Source organism: Numida meleagris, chromosome Z (genome assembly GCF_002078875.1).
Source record: "Numida meleagris isolate 19003 breed g44 Domestic line chromosome Z, NumMel1.0, whole genome shotgun sequence".
Lineage (NCBI taxonomy): Eukaryota > Metazoa > Chordata > Aves > Galliformes > Numididae > Numida > Numida meleagris.
Window position 1 is genome coordinate 54,160,916 of NC_034438.1, and position 17,111 is coordinate 54,178,026.

The window sequence follows — 17,111 nt, forward strand, 5'->3', positions numbered from 1 at the left end:
GACTAGAGGAATAAACCCATGCATGCTTATAATCTTATCAGCTGGGCAGGTACCACTGATGGGCAAGGAGGGAACCTTCTCAGCCCTCCACAAAACAGCGTTTACAGGTTCTAGGTACTTCACAGATACAAATATCTTAATATGAAATAAGGTAAGAGAACCACAAACAAAACAAAACCTGCAGTATGCTTTAAACTGCTTGAGCCAGGAGCTCAAGTGGCTATATCCCTCACCACAACCTTCTATTCTCAGCACTCACGAGGGAGAAATGGGAATCCCACAGAGGGATGATCACAGTGATCACCACTGCAGCAGCAGCTATCGGTGTCAGACATCACTCCAGGGAGAAAGTCTTCCTTCTGAGGACATTAGACCATATCTACACAGTGGACACTAAGCCTGGGACAGGAAGCAAGGAGGTACAGAGATTAAGTGCCTCACTCACTGACAAAGTCTCAAGTTTCTCCCACAGGCAGAGACTTCACATACAGAAATCCTCCCAGCAAATACACTAGATTTATTCCAATACCCAAGGTGAAAGTGTTTGCAAGAGCAGGGTACTAAGGCACTTGCAAGATCCACCCCTTACTTTGGCATATGCCAAGGTAGCAGTATTTAAGTAGCAGATGCTGCATCAGCAACAGACCAAGAACGATGGCCATGCTATTCCTCTGCCATACCTTTACCATTACATTGTTTCTTAGTTATGGTGAATATGTCTCTCAAAACAGAAATTCCTAAAGCAAGACTGAATAAAATATCAGTTATTTCTGTTTGCATCGCTCTGATTAAAGCTCTGCAGTTGAGCCTCTGAAATTCCATATAACTTGTAAGCTGGCAGAGTGTGATCTGCCAGGAACTCTTGCACAGTGTAACGTTTTCCTGATAGCAGAGGAGGTTTCTCTCAGGACAGATAGAGGATTTAGAGAAGGGACAGTACAGGGAGATCCGTGCGTGTGCCTGCTTCTTTGCATGCATGCAGACTCAAGACCTGGTTAAACATCTTTATCAGTCCTGAAATATTTCAGCCTCATTCAGCATACCTCAAAAAATGATTGTATCTTTTAATCCCAAACAGAATCAATTTGCAGAAGGAATGAAATTAGAGGCATATCTGGTCACTGCATGAAGTTCATCCAATCCCTAGAATCACTGAGCATCTCTGGAACGGAGACAGGTATTAAAGCCCTGCCCGGAGGTTCCCAGGTACCTCTCAGGAGTGATGGCATGAGGAAAGAAGCGATACCGCATGAATTGGGGGTTGTTCATCTCGGAAACAAACAACCGTGCTGGGCAAGAAAATGCTGAACACAGCCACTGTAGCAGCTGGGCATAGCCTGTGCCACTGACAGACAAGCAATCTTGTATTCCTATAAGCACATAAGTGATGCGCTCCTAATAAATACTTGATGGCAATGTTTAATCATGCATGCGAGACGATATTTTTATCTAGCATCCATACCTACTATAACACAGAGCTGCAGAGAAAGAGCAAAAACTATTTTTCTACAGAAAACAATTCCAATTAGGTGGATAATTGCAAGGACATTGCTTGCTAACTCAGTCTCCTTTCCTGAAGCTCCAATTAGCATTCAGTAGCAAGTTTTCACTGCTTACTACTGCACCAAGCTCAGTGACAGGGCATTCCTCTAAAACCTGACCACTGCCTCCACACACATCAGACCTTTTCCACTTTCAGTCTCTCCTCAAGCCCAGAGATCTTTCTAACTTGACAGCAACTCTGTGATCACTGCAGATTATCAAGAGCCCTTAATTCCTGCAGAGCGTAACGTTCTCAACATCATCACCTCCATTCTTAGCAGAGAGAAACACCAGAAATATTTAGTTATTTACCTTGTTTTCTTTAGTAGAAAACTCAGAAGAGTTGGAGATTTTCATAGATTTTGACCGATGGGACTGCCGCCAGAGAGATTCTTCTCGGGAGTATTTCACTGAACCTGTGGCTCTCACCCGGACTTTGCTGGTGCTCTGAACACTGTTAACTCCAATCATTTCCAAAAGTGATGGTACGGGATGGGGAAGAAGAAAGCTAATGGCACTTCCCAATCCCCTGCAGAGGAATTGGAAAAGGTTGCGTCTGGAGAGCCCAGCTCAAGCAATCAGTGTTTGCTTAAAATGCACTAGGCTGTTTCCTCCAGCATCTTGAGATACACTGTTTAGAGCCAGCCTGATTGTTCCAGGCATTGCTCACGTCACTGCATAGGGAAAAAAAAAAAAAAGAAAGAAAGAAAAAGGATGATAGAAACTCCACCCCTGCTCCACTCCCCTCGTCAGCACAGACGCCCCCTTCATACACACAGCAACGGCGAGAGGGAGAGAGGAGGAGAGAAAGATGCTGGAACAAGTGCCAGCATACCAAGCAAGAAATTCATTTTCAGTTCACACAGCCACACTTCCCTGCCTGCAACAGCCTGCCATGCTCATTACTGTCTGAAATAACAAAGGACACTGCGAAAAGAGTCTTTAGTCACCTGCCAGGTACAAGCTCCTGGGTGCTAGAAATACTGACAGGTTCCCAAAGCACTGGAGGAACAAGTGAAAGCCCATAGCATCACGACGAAGTCTGGGAACCACACAAGCCCCATGGAGATGCCCCATCACATCCATCCTCAGTGAATTTGTTCAACAGCCTGAAGTATTCTCACTCCTTGCCCAGGGCCTCTCACTCCAGTGGGGACTTTGGGAAAAGAGATGCTTTCCCCACGCAGACCTGCAGCAGGGCTGCGAGCACGCAGCTGCGGGTCCCGCTCTCCCCCTGACATTACTGGCAGCTGTGACCACATCACTCTGCTAGCAAAGCGTATCCTCCAGCGGCCAATCCTGCTCACGAGCTGCACCTTGCTCCTCCCCAGCAGGAAACCTACATGGCTCTGTGGCAGTGGGGCAGTTGCCAGCATCCATGTGTGCAGCTGGCACTGCTCAAACCCCTCAGTGGGTCAGACTTGCTGCCAGCATACAGAGCTGTGCTCTCCCAGGCATAGGGCAAGGGGAGGCCAGCACCAATTGCAGCCATCACTGTCACTGGAGTGGATGTGCTGTATAAGGGGAAAGAGAGATGTTTACCTCGATGTTGCAAAAGCACCATCATTTCTGGCTCCTGGAGACCCAGAGCGCAGCAGACTGTGCATTGCCATGGCAACATGCTACGATAAGAGAGAACTAACTCTACTACACTCAGCACAGGGTTGCAGCAGCTGATGGACACATGCTGGGACAGGTGGAGCAGCTCCTACAAGTGCCAAGGCAGAAGCAGACAAATGGCACATCATGCTAAACTCTAGAAAGGGAAGCAGCCTGCTGAAAAGGCAGCACAAGGAACCAGGGTGCAGGACAGCGTGGGGACCTCACCCCAGCTAACACTGGATTTGGTGACCTGGCCAATGACAGGTGAGGCCAGGCCAGCAGCAGGGTCACAGGTCTGGAGGACCCCAGAGCCTGTTGTCCCACCGTAAGGCACCTACCACCACATGCTCAGGTTCTCTGGAGAAACTCCCCTCATCCTGTCCTCTCCCCAGTGAACCAGCACCATGCCCGAAGAAGCCAGGCCTTATATTCACCATGTGGCAATCGTACATGCCAGTGATGACTGCAGCACAGGACAAGAAGCCACTGCCCTGGCACAAACACCTCACACTGAACCACATTTGCCAGCTAGGTGGAGGGCCTCCAGCCTTGATTTGTGCCCAAGTCACACTCAGAGTCAGCAGAGCCACGCCAACAGCTTGCTTAGCCTCCATCTGTGCTGCAGCACCCAGAACTAAAGAAGCTGATGAACTGAGTGGGTGTTTTACATAGTTACACCTTCCCAGCCACTTGCCATCAGGCCTGAGTGGACAAATGACTAGACAGCCACATCATGTTCGTAGATGTGTTTTTGCCTGCAGAAGACACCACTCTCTCCCCAGCGTACACCAGCAGTCACCCTTTGCTCATATTACACCAGGGATGCTACAAACACAGATACTGACAGCAGATCATGATTGCTGTGTGCAGTGCTGAAGGGCAATGCTCACTGAAGCAGGGAACAAAGAATCAAAATATCAGAACAAAAATACTCCCTGTGAAATTTCTGATTCTCCACAGGTCCAGCCTTTGTCCTGCTTGACTACCAACTTCTTCCATCTAGTAAAGAAGCAAAATGCATTTACATTTCCATGACAGAGTGGTCTAAAAAGGCCATCCCCATCTCACACATAAGCATCACATTGCAGACAAGCTCCAGCTGTTCTACACAAACTGACCTTGCAAGGAACGCAACAGAAGACCCTTCTACTCTGGCAACAATCAACTGCATGCTCAAAGCTACTTGAACCGCTTCCCAAAAAGCATTTTATGTTACTTAACCCAACTGAAATTATCCACTGCTAGTGCAAAAGCTTTTTAAAGAAAATCTCCTTAGTGGAAATACACTGCAATCAAACAGCTCCAGAAGAGCTATGCAGCAGGTCCCGACAGGTGCTACATAAAAGGCCACAAATCACTCCCTAACCTACCAGCCCCCTGCCTAGGCAGAATATTCTTGCTCTCAGATTTATAAGGCCACCTCCCCAAGCACCTTCAATGCATCTGAAATAATTATATTCCTTAAATACCACATGCAGACCTAGGCCAATATGCAATTTGCAGAGCAATTTCATTATTAAACACAAGCTAGACTGAATCACAGAAACATTTCTCTTTCCTTGCCCACATCAACACCACATAAGTGCTACAGTTCACCATCTAGCATCCTCCAAGCTAAGGTTAGCAGATCCTGAGGCTGGATGGGAACCTAAATTTACAGGGGATCATGTCTGGTTCAGCTGTAAACAAGAAGTAGTCAAAAACATCAAGGGTGACAGGTTGCCTCCTGCTCTTTTTTTTTTTTTTTTTTTTTTTTGCCCTAAGACAGAGCACGGAAAACACTTGTCAGCTCATGCTTTCCAACAGAGAGAGCTCCTTGAGATCGTGCTTTTGAAACCTTAAGTATCTTTAGCCTAAGAATTCAGCTATTTTATCAGGATCCCTAATTTTCATCTGTACATTTTAATACAGTCATATAGTCCTGACTGAGCAAGTAGACCTGTGTACACACAGTGATTGTTTTTCCTCTAGGGAAAGACCACTCTTGAACAATAGAGAGGTCCCACCATTTTAGAAATTACCAAGCACACAGGATTGATTTGTGTCTGTAACTGAGCAACAGGGATTTCTGAGGGAGAAAATAAGTGGGTTGTTGATGTAAAGGTGGGAAGAAGTAATTTCTTTAAGGAGGGGCTGGTATATCTGTGCAATAACAGCAAAAAATTAAAGCTGCCTGCACTCAATGGAATCTCCAGTTGAGGCAAGAAGCCTCGGTCTTCTTCTTGATCAGAGATAAGCAAAGATGTGGTAGCCAAGGAGCAGAACAGAGATACCTGGTTGGCACTGAGCCAGAACAGCGTGGTGACACCTCTTGGATGACCTAAAGGACAGTGATGCTATTCATGGACACTTTCTACCAGCATCTCTAAGGTGCAAACCATAAGCTTGAAGGTAAATTTGAAACTCTGGGCTATATCAAATGAAGGTGGGTTAGGGGCTGGAAGGCAGAAGCTCTACTATTCTTTCCATCCCACTTTTTTTAAAGCTATGCAAAAGCTTTTCACCTGTCACAGACACTGTAGCAGACTATGCCAACCATATAAGTAACAGGCAGTCGTGCCAACTTACTGTGCAAAAAGCTCCTTCCCATCTTTTCCTCCCACCAGTCAGGTTTCCCTGGCAGGCCAAATTTACTCAGTCCTTGCTTCGTCCTCCTAATGTTACTCAACAAATTAAAAACAAAAGAAGAGAAGCCACGGAATTCAAAGTGAAATTTAATACTAGTTTTTAAGGACCAAATCCAAGGACCAAGTTATTGTATCTGAAGAACTTCGATGTCCTTAGACAAACCCACAGAAATCCATAAGTATCATATAAGCCTTATCCCAGAGACATTGCTACCACAAAAGCTAATGAAACACATACACACATCAATTACCTAAAATATACTCCCAAGAGCCAGTAATCACATATTTGCGCAGCACAGGAAAGCAGCAGTGTTTAATACCGCTATTATATACTGTCGTTTGTTAAATAAACATTAAATCTTTCATAAGAAGATTGCTGCTTCTTCCTTCATGCCTGGTCTTTTTCTTCTCCCCAAAAACAGATGTGGAGGGGAAAGTTAATTCTACTGGATAAACTACTCATACGTGACGGCTACAGAACTAAAGCTCAACAACTGATCAACAGTGACATTATTTAACTGACATTACAGTGATATTAAAATAATGATTTCTGAAGTCTGATAACCAAGGGGAGCTGACAACCAAGATTAAATCTTAATGTCTCCAACTGCCATCCCTGTTAATAGCAGAAATACTAGAGCAACAGCTTTGTTTCTACATGCATAAGCAACCAGGCAACAAGGAAACCTAATACGGTAACAAGAATTTTCATGTATGGCGAGAAAACAATGGGCATTGACTGAAATTTTCAAAATTATTCACCAAATTATCCACCTAGTTTCCCCCAAAATATAGTTCTATTTTCCACTATCCACAGGAGATTACTACCTGACGTTTACAGAGATGCTTGATTTTACATCAATGTTAGCAAATTTACCAGCAAAAAACACTTGTTGATATCCTCAAGAAAGAATCTTTTGCTGGTCATATTGTAGTACTTGTGTGACATACTCTGAAGGAATCCCTGGAGATGACTCTGATTTCTCATACAGTATGGAAAGTAATCCTTACAATAGAAACCGGTCAAATTAATACAGCCTAAAAGGCTATCCCCTGTCAACTAAGCTATTGTAACTGCACGAGCATGTGCTTTGAGACCACCTGAACCACGAAACAAAGCACATAAAGTCATAGTACCATAAAAATACAAGCATTGTTCCTATGAGCCCAGGAGCGTAACTTAAGATTGTATGTTTTACTTTACACAAGAAGTAGGCTAAAAGCACATCTGTGATCAGCTGACTTGCAGTTACAGACACTAACATTTACTACTGGCTTTTTACATCACTAAGTCACTAAAAGAAGGCTGAGTGATAAAACCATCTTGGATGGTGGAGTAACCAATCAATTCTAGTACCTCTGTCTCTCCAGAATCCATGCTGTATCTTGAGCCAAAATAAATTATTCCTAAGATGTACTGCCTTGCTGAGAATGATGGGAGAGCACAAGTTTAATGAAAAAAGCTCTTTTATAATAACACAAGTGCAAAGAAACCATGCCCCCTTTACAGTGATTATCATTACAAGTGAAGGGATGCAGTTTCCCATCTTTATTTTCTTCATAGCATATCACAAAACAGCTCAGTCTTGCAGACTGGGGCCCCGCTGAGTTCCTTGGCCAAGCAGTGTAGTCTCCAGAGGAAAAAGTTTCTTGTCCTGCATCATTCTTTTGGGAACTACTGTCTACTGCAAATATGGCTGGCAGAAATGAACAGAGCCATATAATAAGCATCAACTCACAGTGACCGCCAAGTTCCTAAAGTTAAAGCTGCCAAATGTAGCTACAGAAGAGAGCAGCATCCAAAGAAAATCTAGAAACATCCAACCCCCCCCAAGAAAAACAAGATTCCTAAGTGGCTGTAACAGAAACCCCCAGTAAGGCAAAACAAACACCTCTGCAAAGCCAACTGACTTTGTCAGCCGCAAACAACTGCTGCCTCTGTAGCTACAGAGAGCACACTACAGTCAACAAAACCTAAATAAACCCCTCACCACCCAGCACTCCCTTGCGAATTGCATTAAAAAACAGCCATTTCTCAGTGCCTCCCTGTGATTCAGACAGCAAACACAAAAAAAAATCCAGGCCACTCTGAGAGCCACAAAAGTTTCACGTGGGTGTTGCCTGCACTGCAAGCCTTGCACCGTGGAAGGAGCAGCCCACAGGGCATAAACAGGCACAGCCTCCAGCATCCCTGTCCTCCACCAATGCATATACCTATGGAGGGGTGTCTGGCTTGCCTCAGCCACAGGACCAAGCCAACACAGCCCTCACAATGCCTGGCAAGGCCAGTCAGTCAGTAGGGCAGAAAACAGGTGTCTTGGATTTGCCTTGCATTTTTACCAGGATCTTAGAAATATTTTGTCACCCAAAGAAGTGACTTCAGAAAGAAACTAGATGTTCCATTTAATATCAATTTAAATAAATATTATATACATATATATAAAAACATATATAGAAACTCAAGCGGCAACACAGTGCATTTGCCTAAAAGGAAACGTGTAACTAGGTCATAAAGAAATCCAATGTCATTTCAAAAGTGTGATGACTAACAGAAGGTAGAAATACCGAAGATTTATGGCAGTAATTCCCAAACTGGTGGAAGTAATGTTTTCTCCTTTTTCTTTTCCTTTTTTTTTTTTTTAAATATGGTATAAATTATATTCCTACTCCTCCTTCCCTCGAGTTGCTGTAGAGAACTAAAATTTCAAGCAGATCAGTGGGTGGAAGATCAAAGAATGTTTTTCAGAATTTGTTTTCTACCTACATGGAGGTGGGAGTAATATGTCATAGGGACCAAAATGTATGTGTGACATTGTATTAGAGATTTCCCAGCTCAAAAAGAGCCTACAATTCCTTCTTTAAAGTGGCAGAGCACAGCACTGCTGAAGACTACCATTCTGTATCCTTCACAATGACAGCACAAGAAATGGGAAGCTCTACGCAGAGACATTTGTCCTCGGGAGCTGCAAAGCGTTTTGGTTAAACCAGAGAATAACTGACAGCCTTGGCTACCTGACAGGATGGAGAAGCTAAACATCAAATGATTCACTTGCCTGATCAACTTCCACAAGATACTACTGAGACTTTGCCTACACAGATGGAAATTACCCCCCCACACACCCCTAACAACATTCATTAGGAGCCTGGTATTGAGCCATGTAACTGCAGCTAGCCCTAGCAGAAACTCTTAGCTGACTGCTTGGGTTTCACTTCTTGCTGACACAAAAGCCTGGTGGGCTAGGTGAGATCTTTTGAATAACAGTCTGAAAGCACAGAGATAAAAGGCTGGAGAGGAAATATATTTCAGAGAAATGCAGTCCATGAAAGCAGAAACAGACCCATCTTGAAATGCCCACTTCCTAGCAGGATAAGCAATCCCTCACACCACCCCCAGAACACACAGAGGAATCATCATTCCTGCATCACCATTACAAATTTTACATTTTAAGGCCTTTTGAAAGTTTCAACTTTCCTGCTCAGAGGCAGAAAGTCAGTGGAGAGCATTAGACTTTTTCTTATCTTATGTTGCTTTCCTAGACATAATCATAGAATCGTAGAATCATAGAATTAGCCAGGTTGGAAAAGACCTACAAGATCATCCAGTCCAACCATCCACTTACCACCAATAACCCCACTAAACCATGTCTCTCAACGCCACATCTAAATGTTTCTTGAACACCTGCAGGGACGGTGACTCCACCACCTCCCTGGGCAGCTCATTCCAGTGCCTGACCACTCGTTCAGAAAAGTAATGTTTCCTAATGTCCAGCCTAAATCTCCCCTGGCACAACTTGAGGCCATTCCCCCTCGTCCTATCACTAGTTACGAGGGAGAAGAGGCCGACCCCCAGCTCACTACAACCTCCCTTCAGGTAGTTATAGAGAGCGATAAGGTCCCCCCTGAGCCTCCTCTTCTCCAGACTGAACAATCCCAGGTCCCTCAGCCACTCCTCATAAGGCCTGTGCTCCAGACCGACCCCTCACCAGCTTTGTCGCCCTCCTCTGAACACACTCCAGGGCCTCAATGTCTTCCTTGCAGTGAGGGGCCCAAAACTGGACACAGTACTCGAGGTGGGGCCTCACCAGGGCTGAGTACAGAGGGACAATGACTTTCCTAGTCCTACTGGCAATGCTAATACCTGAGCTTGTTTGAGAAAAGTGTATAGTTTTCGGACTTTTCATTTTATATGAATTGAACCAAATTCCTGGAACACAAAATGAAATAGATGTGCATGTTGCCTTGGGAAAGGAGTGTCAGAATCCATGTTACTAGTGGAACCCAAAGCAACGTGCACATCACCATAACCTGGCTTAATTGATAGTTCCGCATGGGCATGCTTGAACTGGTTACTATCCCTACAGAGGATAAGCTACAACACCCAGCATCACATGCCAAAGGAATCAAAGCTTATCGCCACAGGAAGGTTCTGGCTGAGGATGGAGGAAACCAAAAACAATCCAGGTGTTCCCTTCAGTCACTGTTACTGTGGCTCTTTGGTGATGGAAAGGAAAGTGTGTTTTCATTTATTCTGCATTCCCTGACTTTTATACTGCTGGATTAGACTCATTTGTGTCCTAGCAGCTGAAAGAGGCCTTCAGTAACAGATCTTTCATTTCAAACATAAGAAATGGCTGCCCCAGAAACATTATCCCAGCAGAAACATTTTAAAAACGAAAAACTTTATTCTGGAGGGGAACCAAGGAGGTACGTCCTGATTCCTGCCAAGCAGTATTCTGACTCTTCTAGCAGAGCACAGACATTTTGTCCCCTCCGCCCCCATGCTTTGCCCACAGCTGCACAGTGCTCCAGCAATAAACGCTGTCCTTCTGGGGCCCTTCTGGCATGCTGTTACAAACTCTCTTCTTGTGAATTTATCAGGCTCCCTTTCCCATTCAGCAATAGCAGGAAGGTGGAAATTCCTTGCTGAAGAGCATTGGCCACAAAATGGAAATGTAGATACTACAGATGAGCAATTAGGAGTGCACACGGCAGTTTGATTAGTGTGATTTCCTCTGAGTAAACAAGAGGGGGACAAAAAGTTAGCTTACTGATGCTTACTCTTCTCCTCAAAACACCTGAAATGATGGGAAAGGATCAAGCAAGATGCCAGCAACTCTCTTTTAATTGAGTGTTTGCCTTGGGTGGTTTTTAAGCAGGAAAGAGAGGAAAAGAGATAGGAAACAAAGACTGTGGCGAAAAAATGTATTCCTTAATTAAAGTGCAGGGAACTAACAGTAAAATGAGATAAACTACCTTGCAGCTTCTACAGGAAATTGCATATCCCAAGAATCCTAATCAAGAATTAATATCATTTAGGAAATTAAGGGAGACTGGTTCTTCAGAAGAGTTCAGCACCAGTAACTCCCACTTAATTTGGTCACTTCATTACAGTGCTTCTCCAGGAGATAAAGCCTAGCCAAAAAAACAGCCCTTGAGAAAAGGCAGATATTTTATGCAGGACTGGAGTCTTATCTCCATCAGCATTCCCTACTGGGACAGCTCTAGCCAAGTCCCTGTCAAGCATCCCAGCCCCTTCAGCGTTTTGAGGCTGCCTGGTACCCTGGGTAAGAGCCACCACTTCCACCAGAAGATACGTGGCTGGGCACACCTTGTGTTCAGTGTTCCTCCTGAGGGGCAACACAGCCACCACAGTCAGCCAGCAGCAGAGGTACTGCAGATGTACAGAAATGAAGGTAGACTCCTAGTAGCTCCTTCCAGCACAACCCATGCAACTGTGTCACAACAAACTCCCACAGTTCTCCGTAAACAAGTTATCTTAGACACTACAGAGGCCAAGGGCATTTAGACATATGCGGGACAACATGGGCAGGTGGTATCTTCGCACACGGCCTAACATCAGACTGTTTTTTTTTCCTACAGTGGAAAGCATTGCACAATCTAAGCACTGCCCAACAAATGCAGGGATCCATTTCTTCAGAGATGACGCTGCACACTCTGTGGGATTGGGTTGTCACTTTTCCTCCTTGTGTAAGAAAGGTCTTGTTACTGCTTCCTCGCTGGAACAAGGTGGCGAGAGGAAGACACAATGCCCATCATTTTACCAGCACAGCATTAGGTAGGACCACACTGCTTGTGGGAAATTAAGCATAGCCAAAATTAGATTATTTCCAAGCCAGCCTCACGAAGCCCAACAGTAGAGGAAGACAACAGTTACATAACAGAGTACTATCAGTGGAAATGGTATGACTACACCCGGTTAAAGCTGGTGTGAGCATGAGGAGGAATTAGCCTGCAGTAAGCTATTCCTGCAGCATAGCCACAAAATTCCTGAGGTTTCCTGATATTGCCCTAGAGTGACTTCATTTCCCTTCAAAGTTGCTGGGTACTAACCAGGGCCTGCCTTTCTGCAGGAATAAATGAACAATGATCTGGTAACGGATTCCCTCTGGCTAACAACCCACATGTTGCATGTGGTTGTTGTTGTAACTGTTTCTGATATGTTCAGCTCTCCTTCACTAATGGAGCTGCAGAATCTCTCCTCCTGCTTTCTTCACCATCCACAGGGGCATTTGCAGTAGCTAACCTGGGGTTTCAGGTACATCTGCTATGGCTGAGTCCCTTTGTGTTTCTTGGTCTTGGTAAACCTGTCTCTTGTCTCCACGTGTAAATGCTGATAAGTATGTGATTCACAATCAGCCTCAGGAGTGAGCTCTGAGCCCACCCATACCAGAGAACTGCTGCACCAGCCAGAACATGGGTAGTCACAATTCTTTGTACTCAAAAGCCTTTGCACTCCTTCCAAGGCTTAGACTTACCACGGCAAAGGGACCTTTGCTACAGACCAAAGCTGAAAAGAAAACACTGCTAGTATTTCAGAATCACCTTGCCCAGCTTGATATAAAATAAAATTATTTGTATGCTTGGAGTGTGACAGCTCAGAGTCAAAGGACAGGAGTTACAAAAGGTTTTCTTGACTCTGAAAAATTCCATTTCAATAACCTTAATCTGCCTGGATTTAAAAGGCTTGATTCACCTTTAACACCAGTCAGCCCTACAGAGATAGTTCTGTGATTCAGAGAATCACAGCTTGGGATGCTGCTTCTTATTTACAAGGAGTTGCTCCCACTTTGAAGATATACAGGAACCCTGGAGTAAGTATAAACAGCAACTCTCAGGTCTACGTGCACTGACAGCACGTAATGGAAATCAGGCTACTGTCTCTACTTCTGGTCTTTACTAGCAGTTGATGGTAGATTAATGGGATGTGTGACAGACGGTCAAACCAGAGCTAAAACGGAATAAAAGGGAAGGTGCATTTATCTGTCTGCCCAGCAAAGCACTGAATATATGAATACTGGAAGCAGATCCCATGGGGAGAAACACACTATTAATCAGAGGCTTGGCATATCTGCCATTTTGGGTCCCAACTTCAAAGGCATCCTCAGATCCAACAGAAGGAGGGAGAAGGAAGAAAAAAGGACATGAGCCTTGCGCAGATGGGTGCACAAAAGTGAAACCATTTTCACCGTTAATGAACAGACAAAAAGACACACAGGGAGTGAAACCAGATTAGCATTTCTCATTTCCCTGCTAACCAGAAGAAAATCCCCATTCCCAAAGCTCTATCAGTGACACTGGGAATCAAGGTCTGAACTACAAGGACTGATGGTGTTTACCACAGTGGCCTTATTGTTGGGAAAAAATAAAAAATAAAAGTTGGGCCCTTCATGGGAATAGCGGGGGAAAAGTGCAATCAGATCTCACATCCAAAGCTTTCTGAGGCTGATCACGCATAAAGGAGAACTGAATCTTCTCACATGTTCACATATGCCCACTGAAAGTCTTTTTTCCTATCCAGACAAAATAAACACTCAGGGTTGCACTCCATGCTCAGTGGAACTAAGGGAAATTGTAGCAACTGATATGACTTCTGCCCGTATGCTCTGTCTGTTCTGGATATCTCAAGCAGGATTTGCAGCCTCGACTGACTTTGTGTATTGGGCCCATCACAAACGCTGCAGAGTACTTCCAAGTCCTGGATGAATGCCACTTGCAAGCCCCTCGTTAAGACTTCTCCCCTCTTCCTTCAATTCCAGCTCTGCTCAGCTTTGCTTTGGGGCATAGCTATGCTTAGCTGCAGACTTCATACAGTGGTGCAAAGCTCATCTCAGAACCACGAGGGGAATGCAGGAAGACCAGAGGCAGTAAGCAAGATTACTTCCCAGCCAGCTGTCGTGGGTGACAGCATCTCGCTCCCACAGGGGCACACTGCCACCCTGTGGAAATGGTCCTTCTCTCCCAGACACCTTGAAGGGCTGCGAGTAATCAGCCAGCAGCCTCAGCTGCTTGTCATTAGCTGTCTTGCTAAAGCCAAATGTGCTTCAGCATTGTGCTGAAGCAGGGCTCTGTGAATTTAATTTATTGACACTAATGCAAATTTAATTTCAGCTAAATCTTTGTAATCACACGTCTAGTGTCAGGCTAGCTGCTGTGGACACAGTAATGTAGCAATTGAAATGCACATTTACTGCCACATGCTCTGCTTCCCTTCACCAATAAATTGAAAGAACAAGGGGCAGAACATCTAGAATATCTTCAGACAAGTCAGATGACAGGCCGAAGTTGGGTGCTACATCTGTCCCCAAAGCATCAGGGCAGCAAGCAGAGAAGGGCAGAACATCTCAAATGAAGCAGGATGCTGGCACTAGGTTTCTTCCATCCTACTGCCTCCAGTACATCTTGAGTCCCATTTTCTTGCTCTCAGTGGGCTGGCAAAGAGCCAGCCAGCCTCAGCATTAGTCTGAAGGTCAACAATAAACACCAAGATTCAGCCCCAACTGTGTACTTCTGTCAGCAGGAAAATAAACAGCAGGTGAGAACCAGTGGAAATCTCTCCTTGGTACACTCAGAAGGTTATTTAAACACAGCCTGGAGACCTTTTTATTCAATAAGGGCTGCAATTAGCTTACAAATTAATCTCAACACATCTTTCTATGACAGAGTAAGAAATGAACTTCCTTGAAAAAAAACTTAAGCGATGCTACTGACAGATAAGCATTCTGCATTCAGATTTTAAAAATAAAAACATGAAAACTAACATCAAGGGGTTTGAGTTTACATTACAATTCTTTACAGTGAATCATAGAACCACAGAATCACCAAGGCTGGAAAAGACCTCCAAGATCATCCAGCCTAACCATCCACCTACCACCAATATTTCCACACTAAACCATGTCCCTTAGTACAACACCCACACTGTTTCTGAACACCTCCAGGGATGGTGACTAATCCACCTCCCTGGGCAGCCCGTTCCAGCACCTGACCACTCTTTCTGAGAATAAATTTTTCCTAATATCCAACCTGAACCTCCCCTGGTGCAACTTGAGGTTATTCCTTCTCATTCTAACACTGCTTATGCAAGAGAAGAGGCTGACCCCCACTTCGCCACAACCTCTCTTCAGGCAGTTGTAGAGAGTGATGAGGTCTCCCCTGAGCCTCCTCTTCTACAGACTGAACAATCCCAGGTCCCTCAGCTGCTCCCCATAAGATCAGTGCTCCAGACCCTTTACCAACTTTGTTCCCCTTCTCTGAACATGTTCCAGGGCCTCAATGTCTTTCTTGTAGTGAGGGGCCTAAAACTGGACTCAGTACTCGAGGTGCAGCCTCACCAGAGCTGAGTACAGGGGGTTGATCACTTCCCTGCTCCTGCTGGCAGCACCATTTCTGATTCAAGCCAGGATGCCATGGGCCTTCTTGGCCACCTGGGCACACTGCTTGCTCATGTTCAGCCAAGCATCGACCAACACCCCCAGGTCCATTTTTTTCCACAGAGTCTTCCAGCCACTCCACCCTAAGCCTGTCCTGCTGTCTGGGGTTGTTGTGGCCAATGTGCAGGACCCAGCACTTGGTCTTGTTTTCCTCCCCAAAAAGCTGGAGAAACTGAAGAATCTACCAATATCAGAAAACAAAGTCTGCCACTTGTGGTTGTGCAGGTTCATCTGCAACTCACAATAGGCCTTACAAAACCCACAGAAGAGGCAGCAGTTCTTTTGATTTACTTCAGTAGGCTTTCGGTCAGACCCCAGATGCAGCAACCTCTCATTATTATTTCCATTACCAAAAAAAATTATGAACTCTGGTGTATGCACTCCTCTCCTCATTCAAACAGACTGCTGTTTCATGCCAAGAATCACACAAAAGAGAAATGAAACATTCTCATTATTATTGACAATGAAACAAGATTCACCCTTTTCAGCCTCTTCCACAGTTCTTCAGATTTAACTCCTGGCATAAACTTAATGAATAAAATCTGAAGCAAAGCAGTCTGTACCAGACAGCACATTGTAATCTGAAATTACATCTGCTCTGATGTGAAAACCCCAAAGCACCTTTGATGAAAAAGCATTCGCCTTCCAGATAGACAGCTCAGGATTAGTCCTTACATATTCAATAGTCAGAACCAACTGGCTGCTTCTCTCTGATTTAATCAAGAGACAGCAATCTGGGACTGCATGGCCACCTGAGCTTATGACATATGGCTCTGAAGCCAGCCCCACTGAAGTTTGGTCTTGCCTGCTCATGCTGCATGAAGTCTCAGTCACGTCCAAGTAAAGGCAGAGGGAAAACTATAAAATACACGTCATATGTACTGCATATACTTTAGGAGAAGAAACACAGCCTGTCCTGTTTTACAATTAACATTCAGAAAACACAAACAGGGTGTGAGCTCTCTCTCACTAAAACTGAGATCCACGTTCTGCAGTTCATTTCTTACCTTCAACAGTCCTTTTTGGAAGTCTTTACCATCGTTCATCCCCTGGAGGTTAGCAATGAATTCTTGGCAAGTCATCTTTTTCCCAATGTTCTGGAAAGGATGACAGAGAAACAAAGCATTACAGCCATGCTACTTTATAAAATGACATAAACATGCAACATCTCAGATAAATTACATCTCCCGGCTTTAATTCAAGCCCAAGGCAGGTGTTACTAAGAGTCATTCCCAACATCACTCACAGGCAAGCATCACTTTGTGAACTTAGCTGGAAAACGCAAGATGCATTTTGACCCGTCTGAATAGAATCATAGAATGAATCATAGAATGGCCTGGGTTGAAAAGGACCTCAAAGATCATCGAGTTTCAACCCCCCTGCTGTGTGCAGGGTCGCCAACCACTAGACCACGCTGCCCAGAGCCATGTCCAGCCTAGCCTTGAAGGCCTCCAGGGATGGGGCATCCACAACCTCCTTGGGCAACCTGTTCCAGTGCATCACCACCCCCTGAGTGAAAAACTTCCTCATAATATCTAAACTAAATCTCCCCTGTCTCAGTTTAAAACCATTCCCCCTTGTCCTGTCACTATCCACCCATGTAAACAGTAAT

The 17,111-nt window shown here is 44.8% G+C and overlaps 1 protein-coding gene across 8 annotated transcripts in view; it reads right to left on the reverse strand.

Moving 5' to 3' along the window:
• The window catches only part of PSD3 (pleckstrin and Sec7 domain containing 3), a 113,924-nt gene that overhangs the window by 47,215 nt on the left and 49,598 nt on the right, over nt 1-17,111 (reverse strand). For all 8 annotated transcript variants that reach the window (XR_002433319.1, XR_002433320.1, XM_021380349.1 and 5 more), the window contains one exon: nt 16,507-16,596. Coding sequence is in view for 6 of the 8 variants with exons in the window: in XM_021380349.1 (XP_021236024.1) it covers nt 16,507-16,596 (90 nt within the window). In the remaining 2 variants the exon portion in view is untranslated. The remainder of the gene's footprint in view (nt 1-16,506; nt 16,597-17,111) is intronic.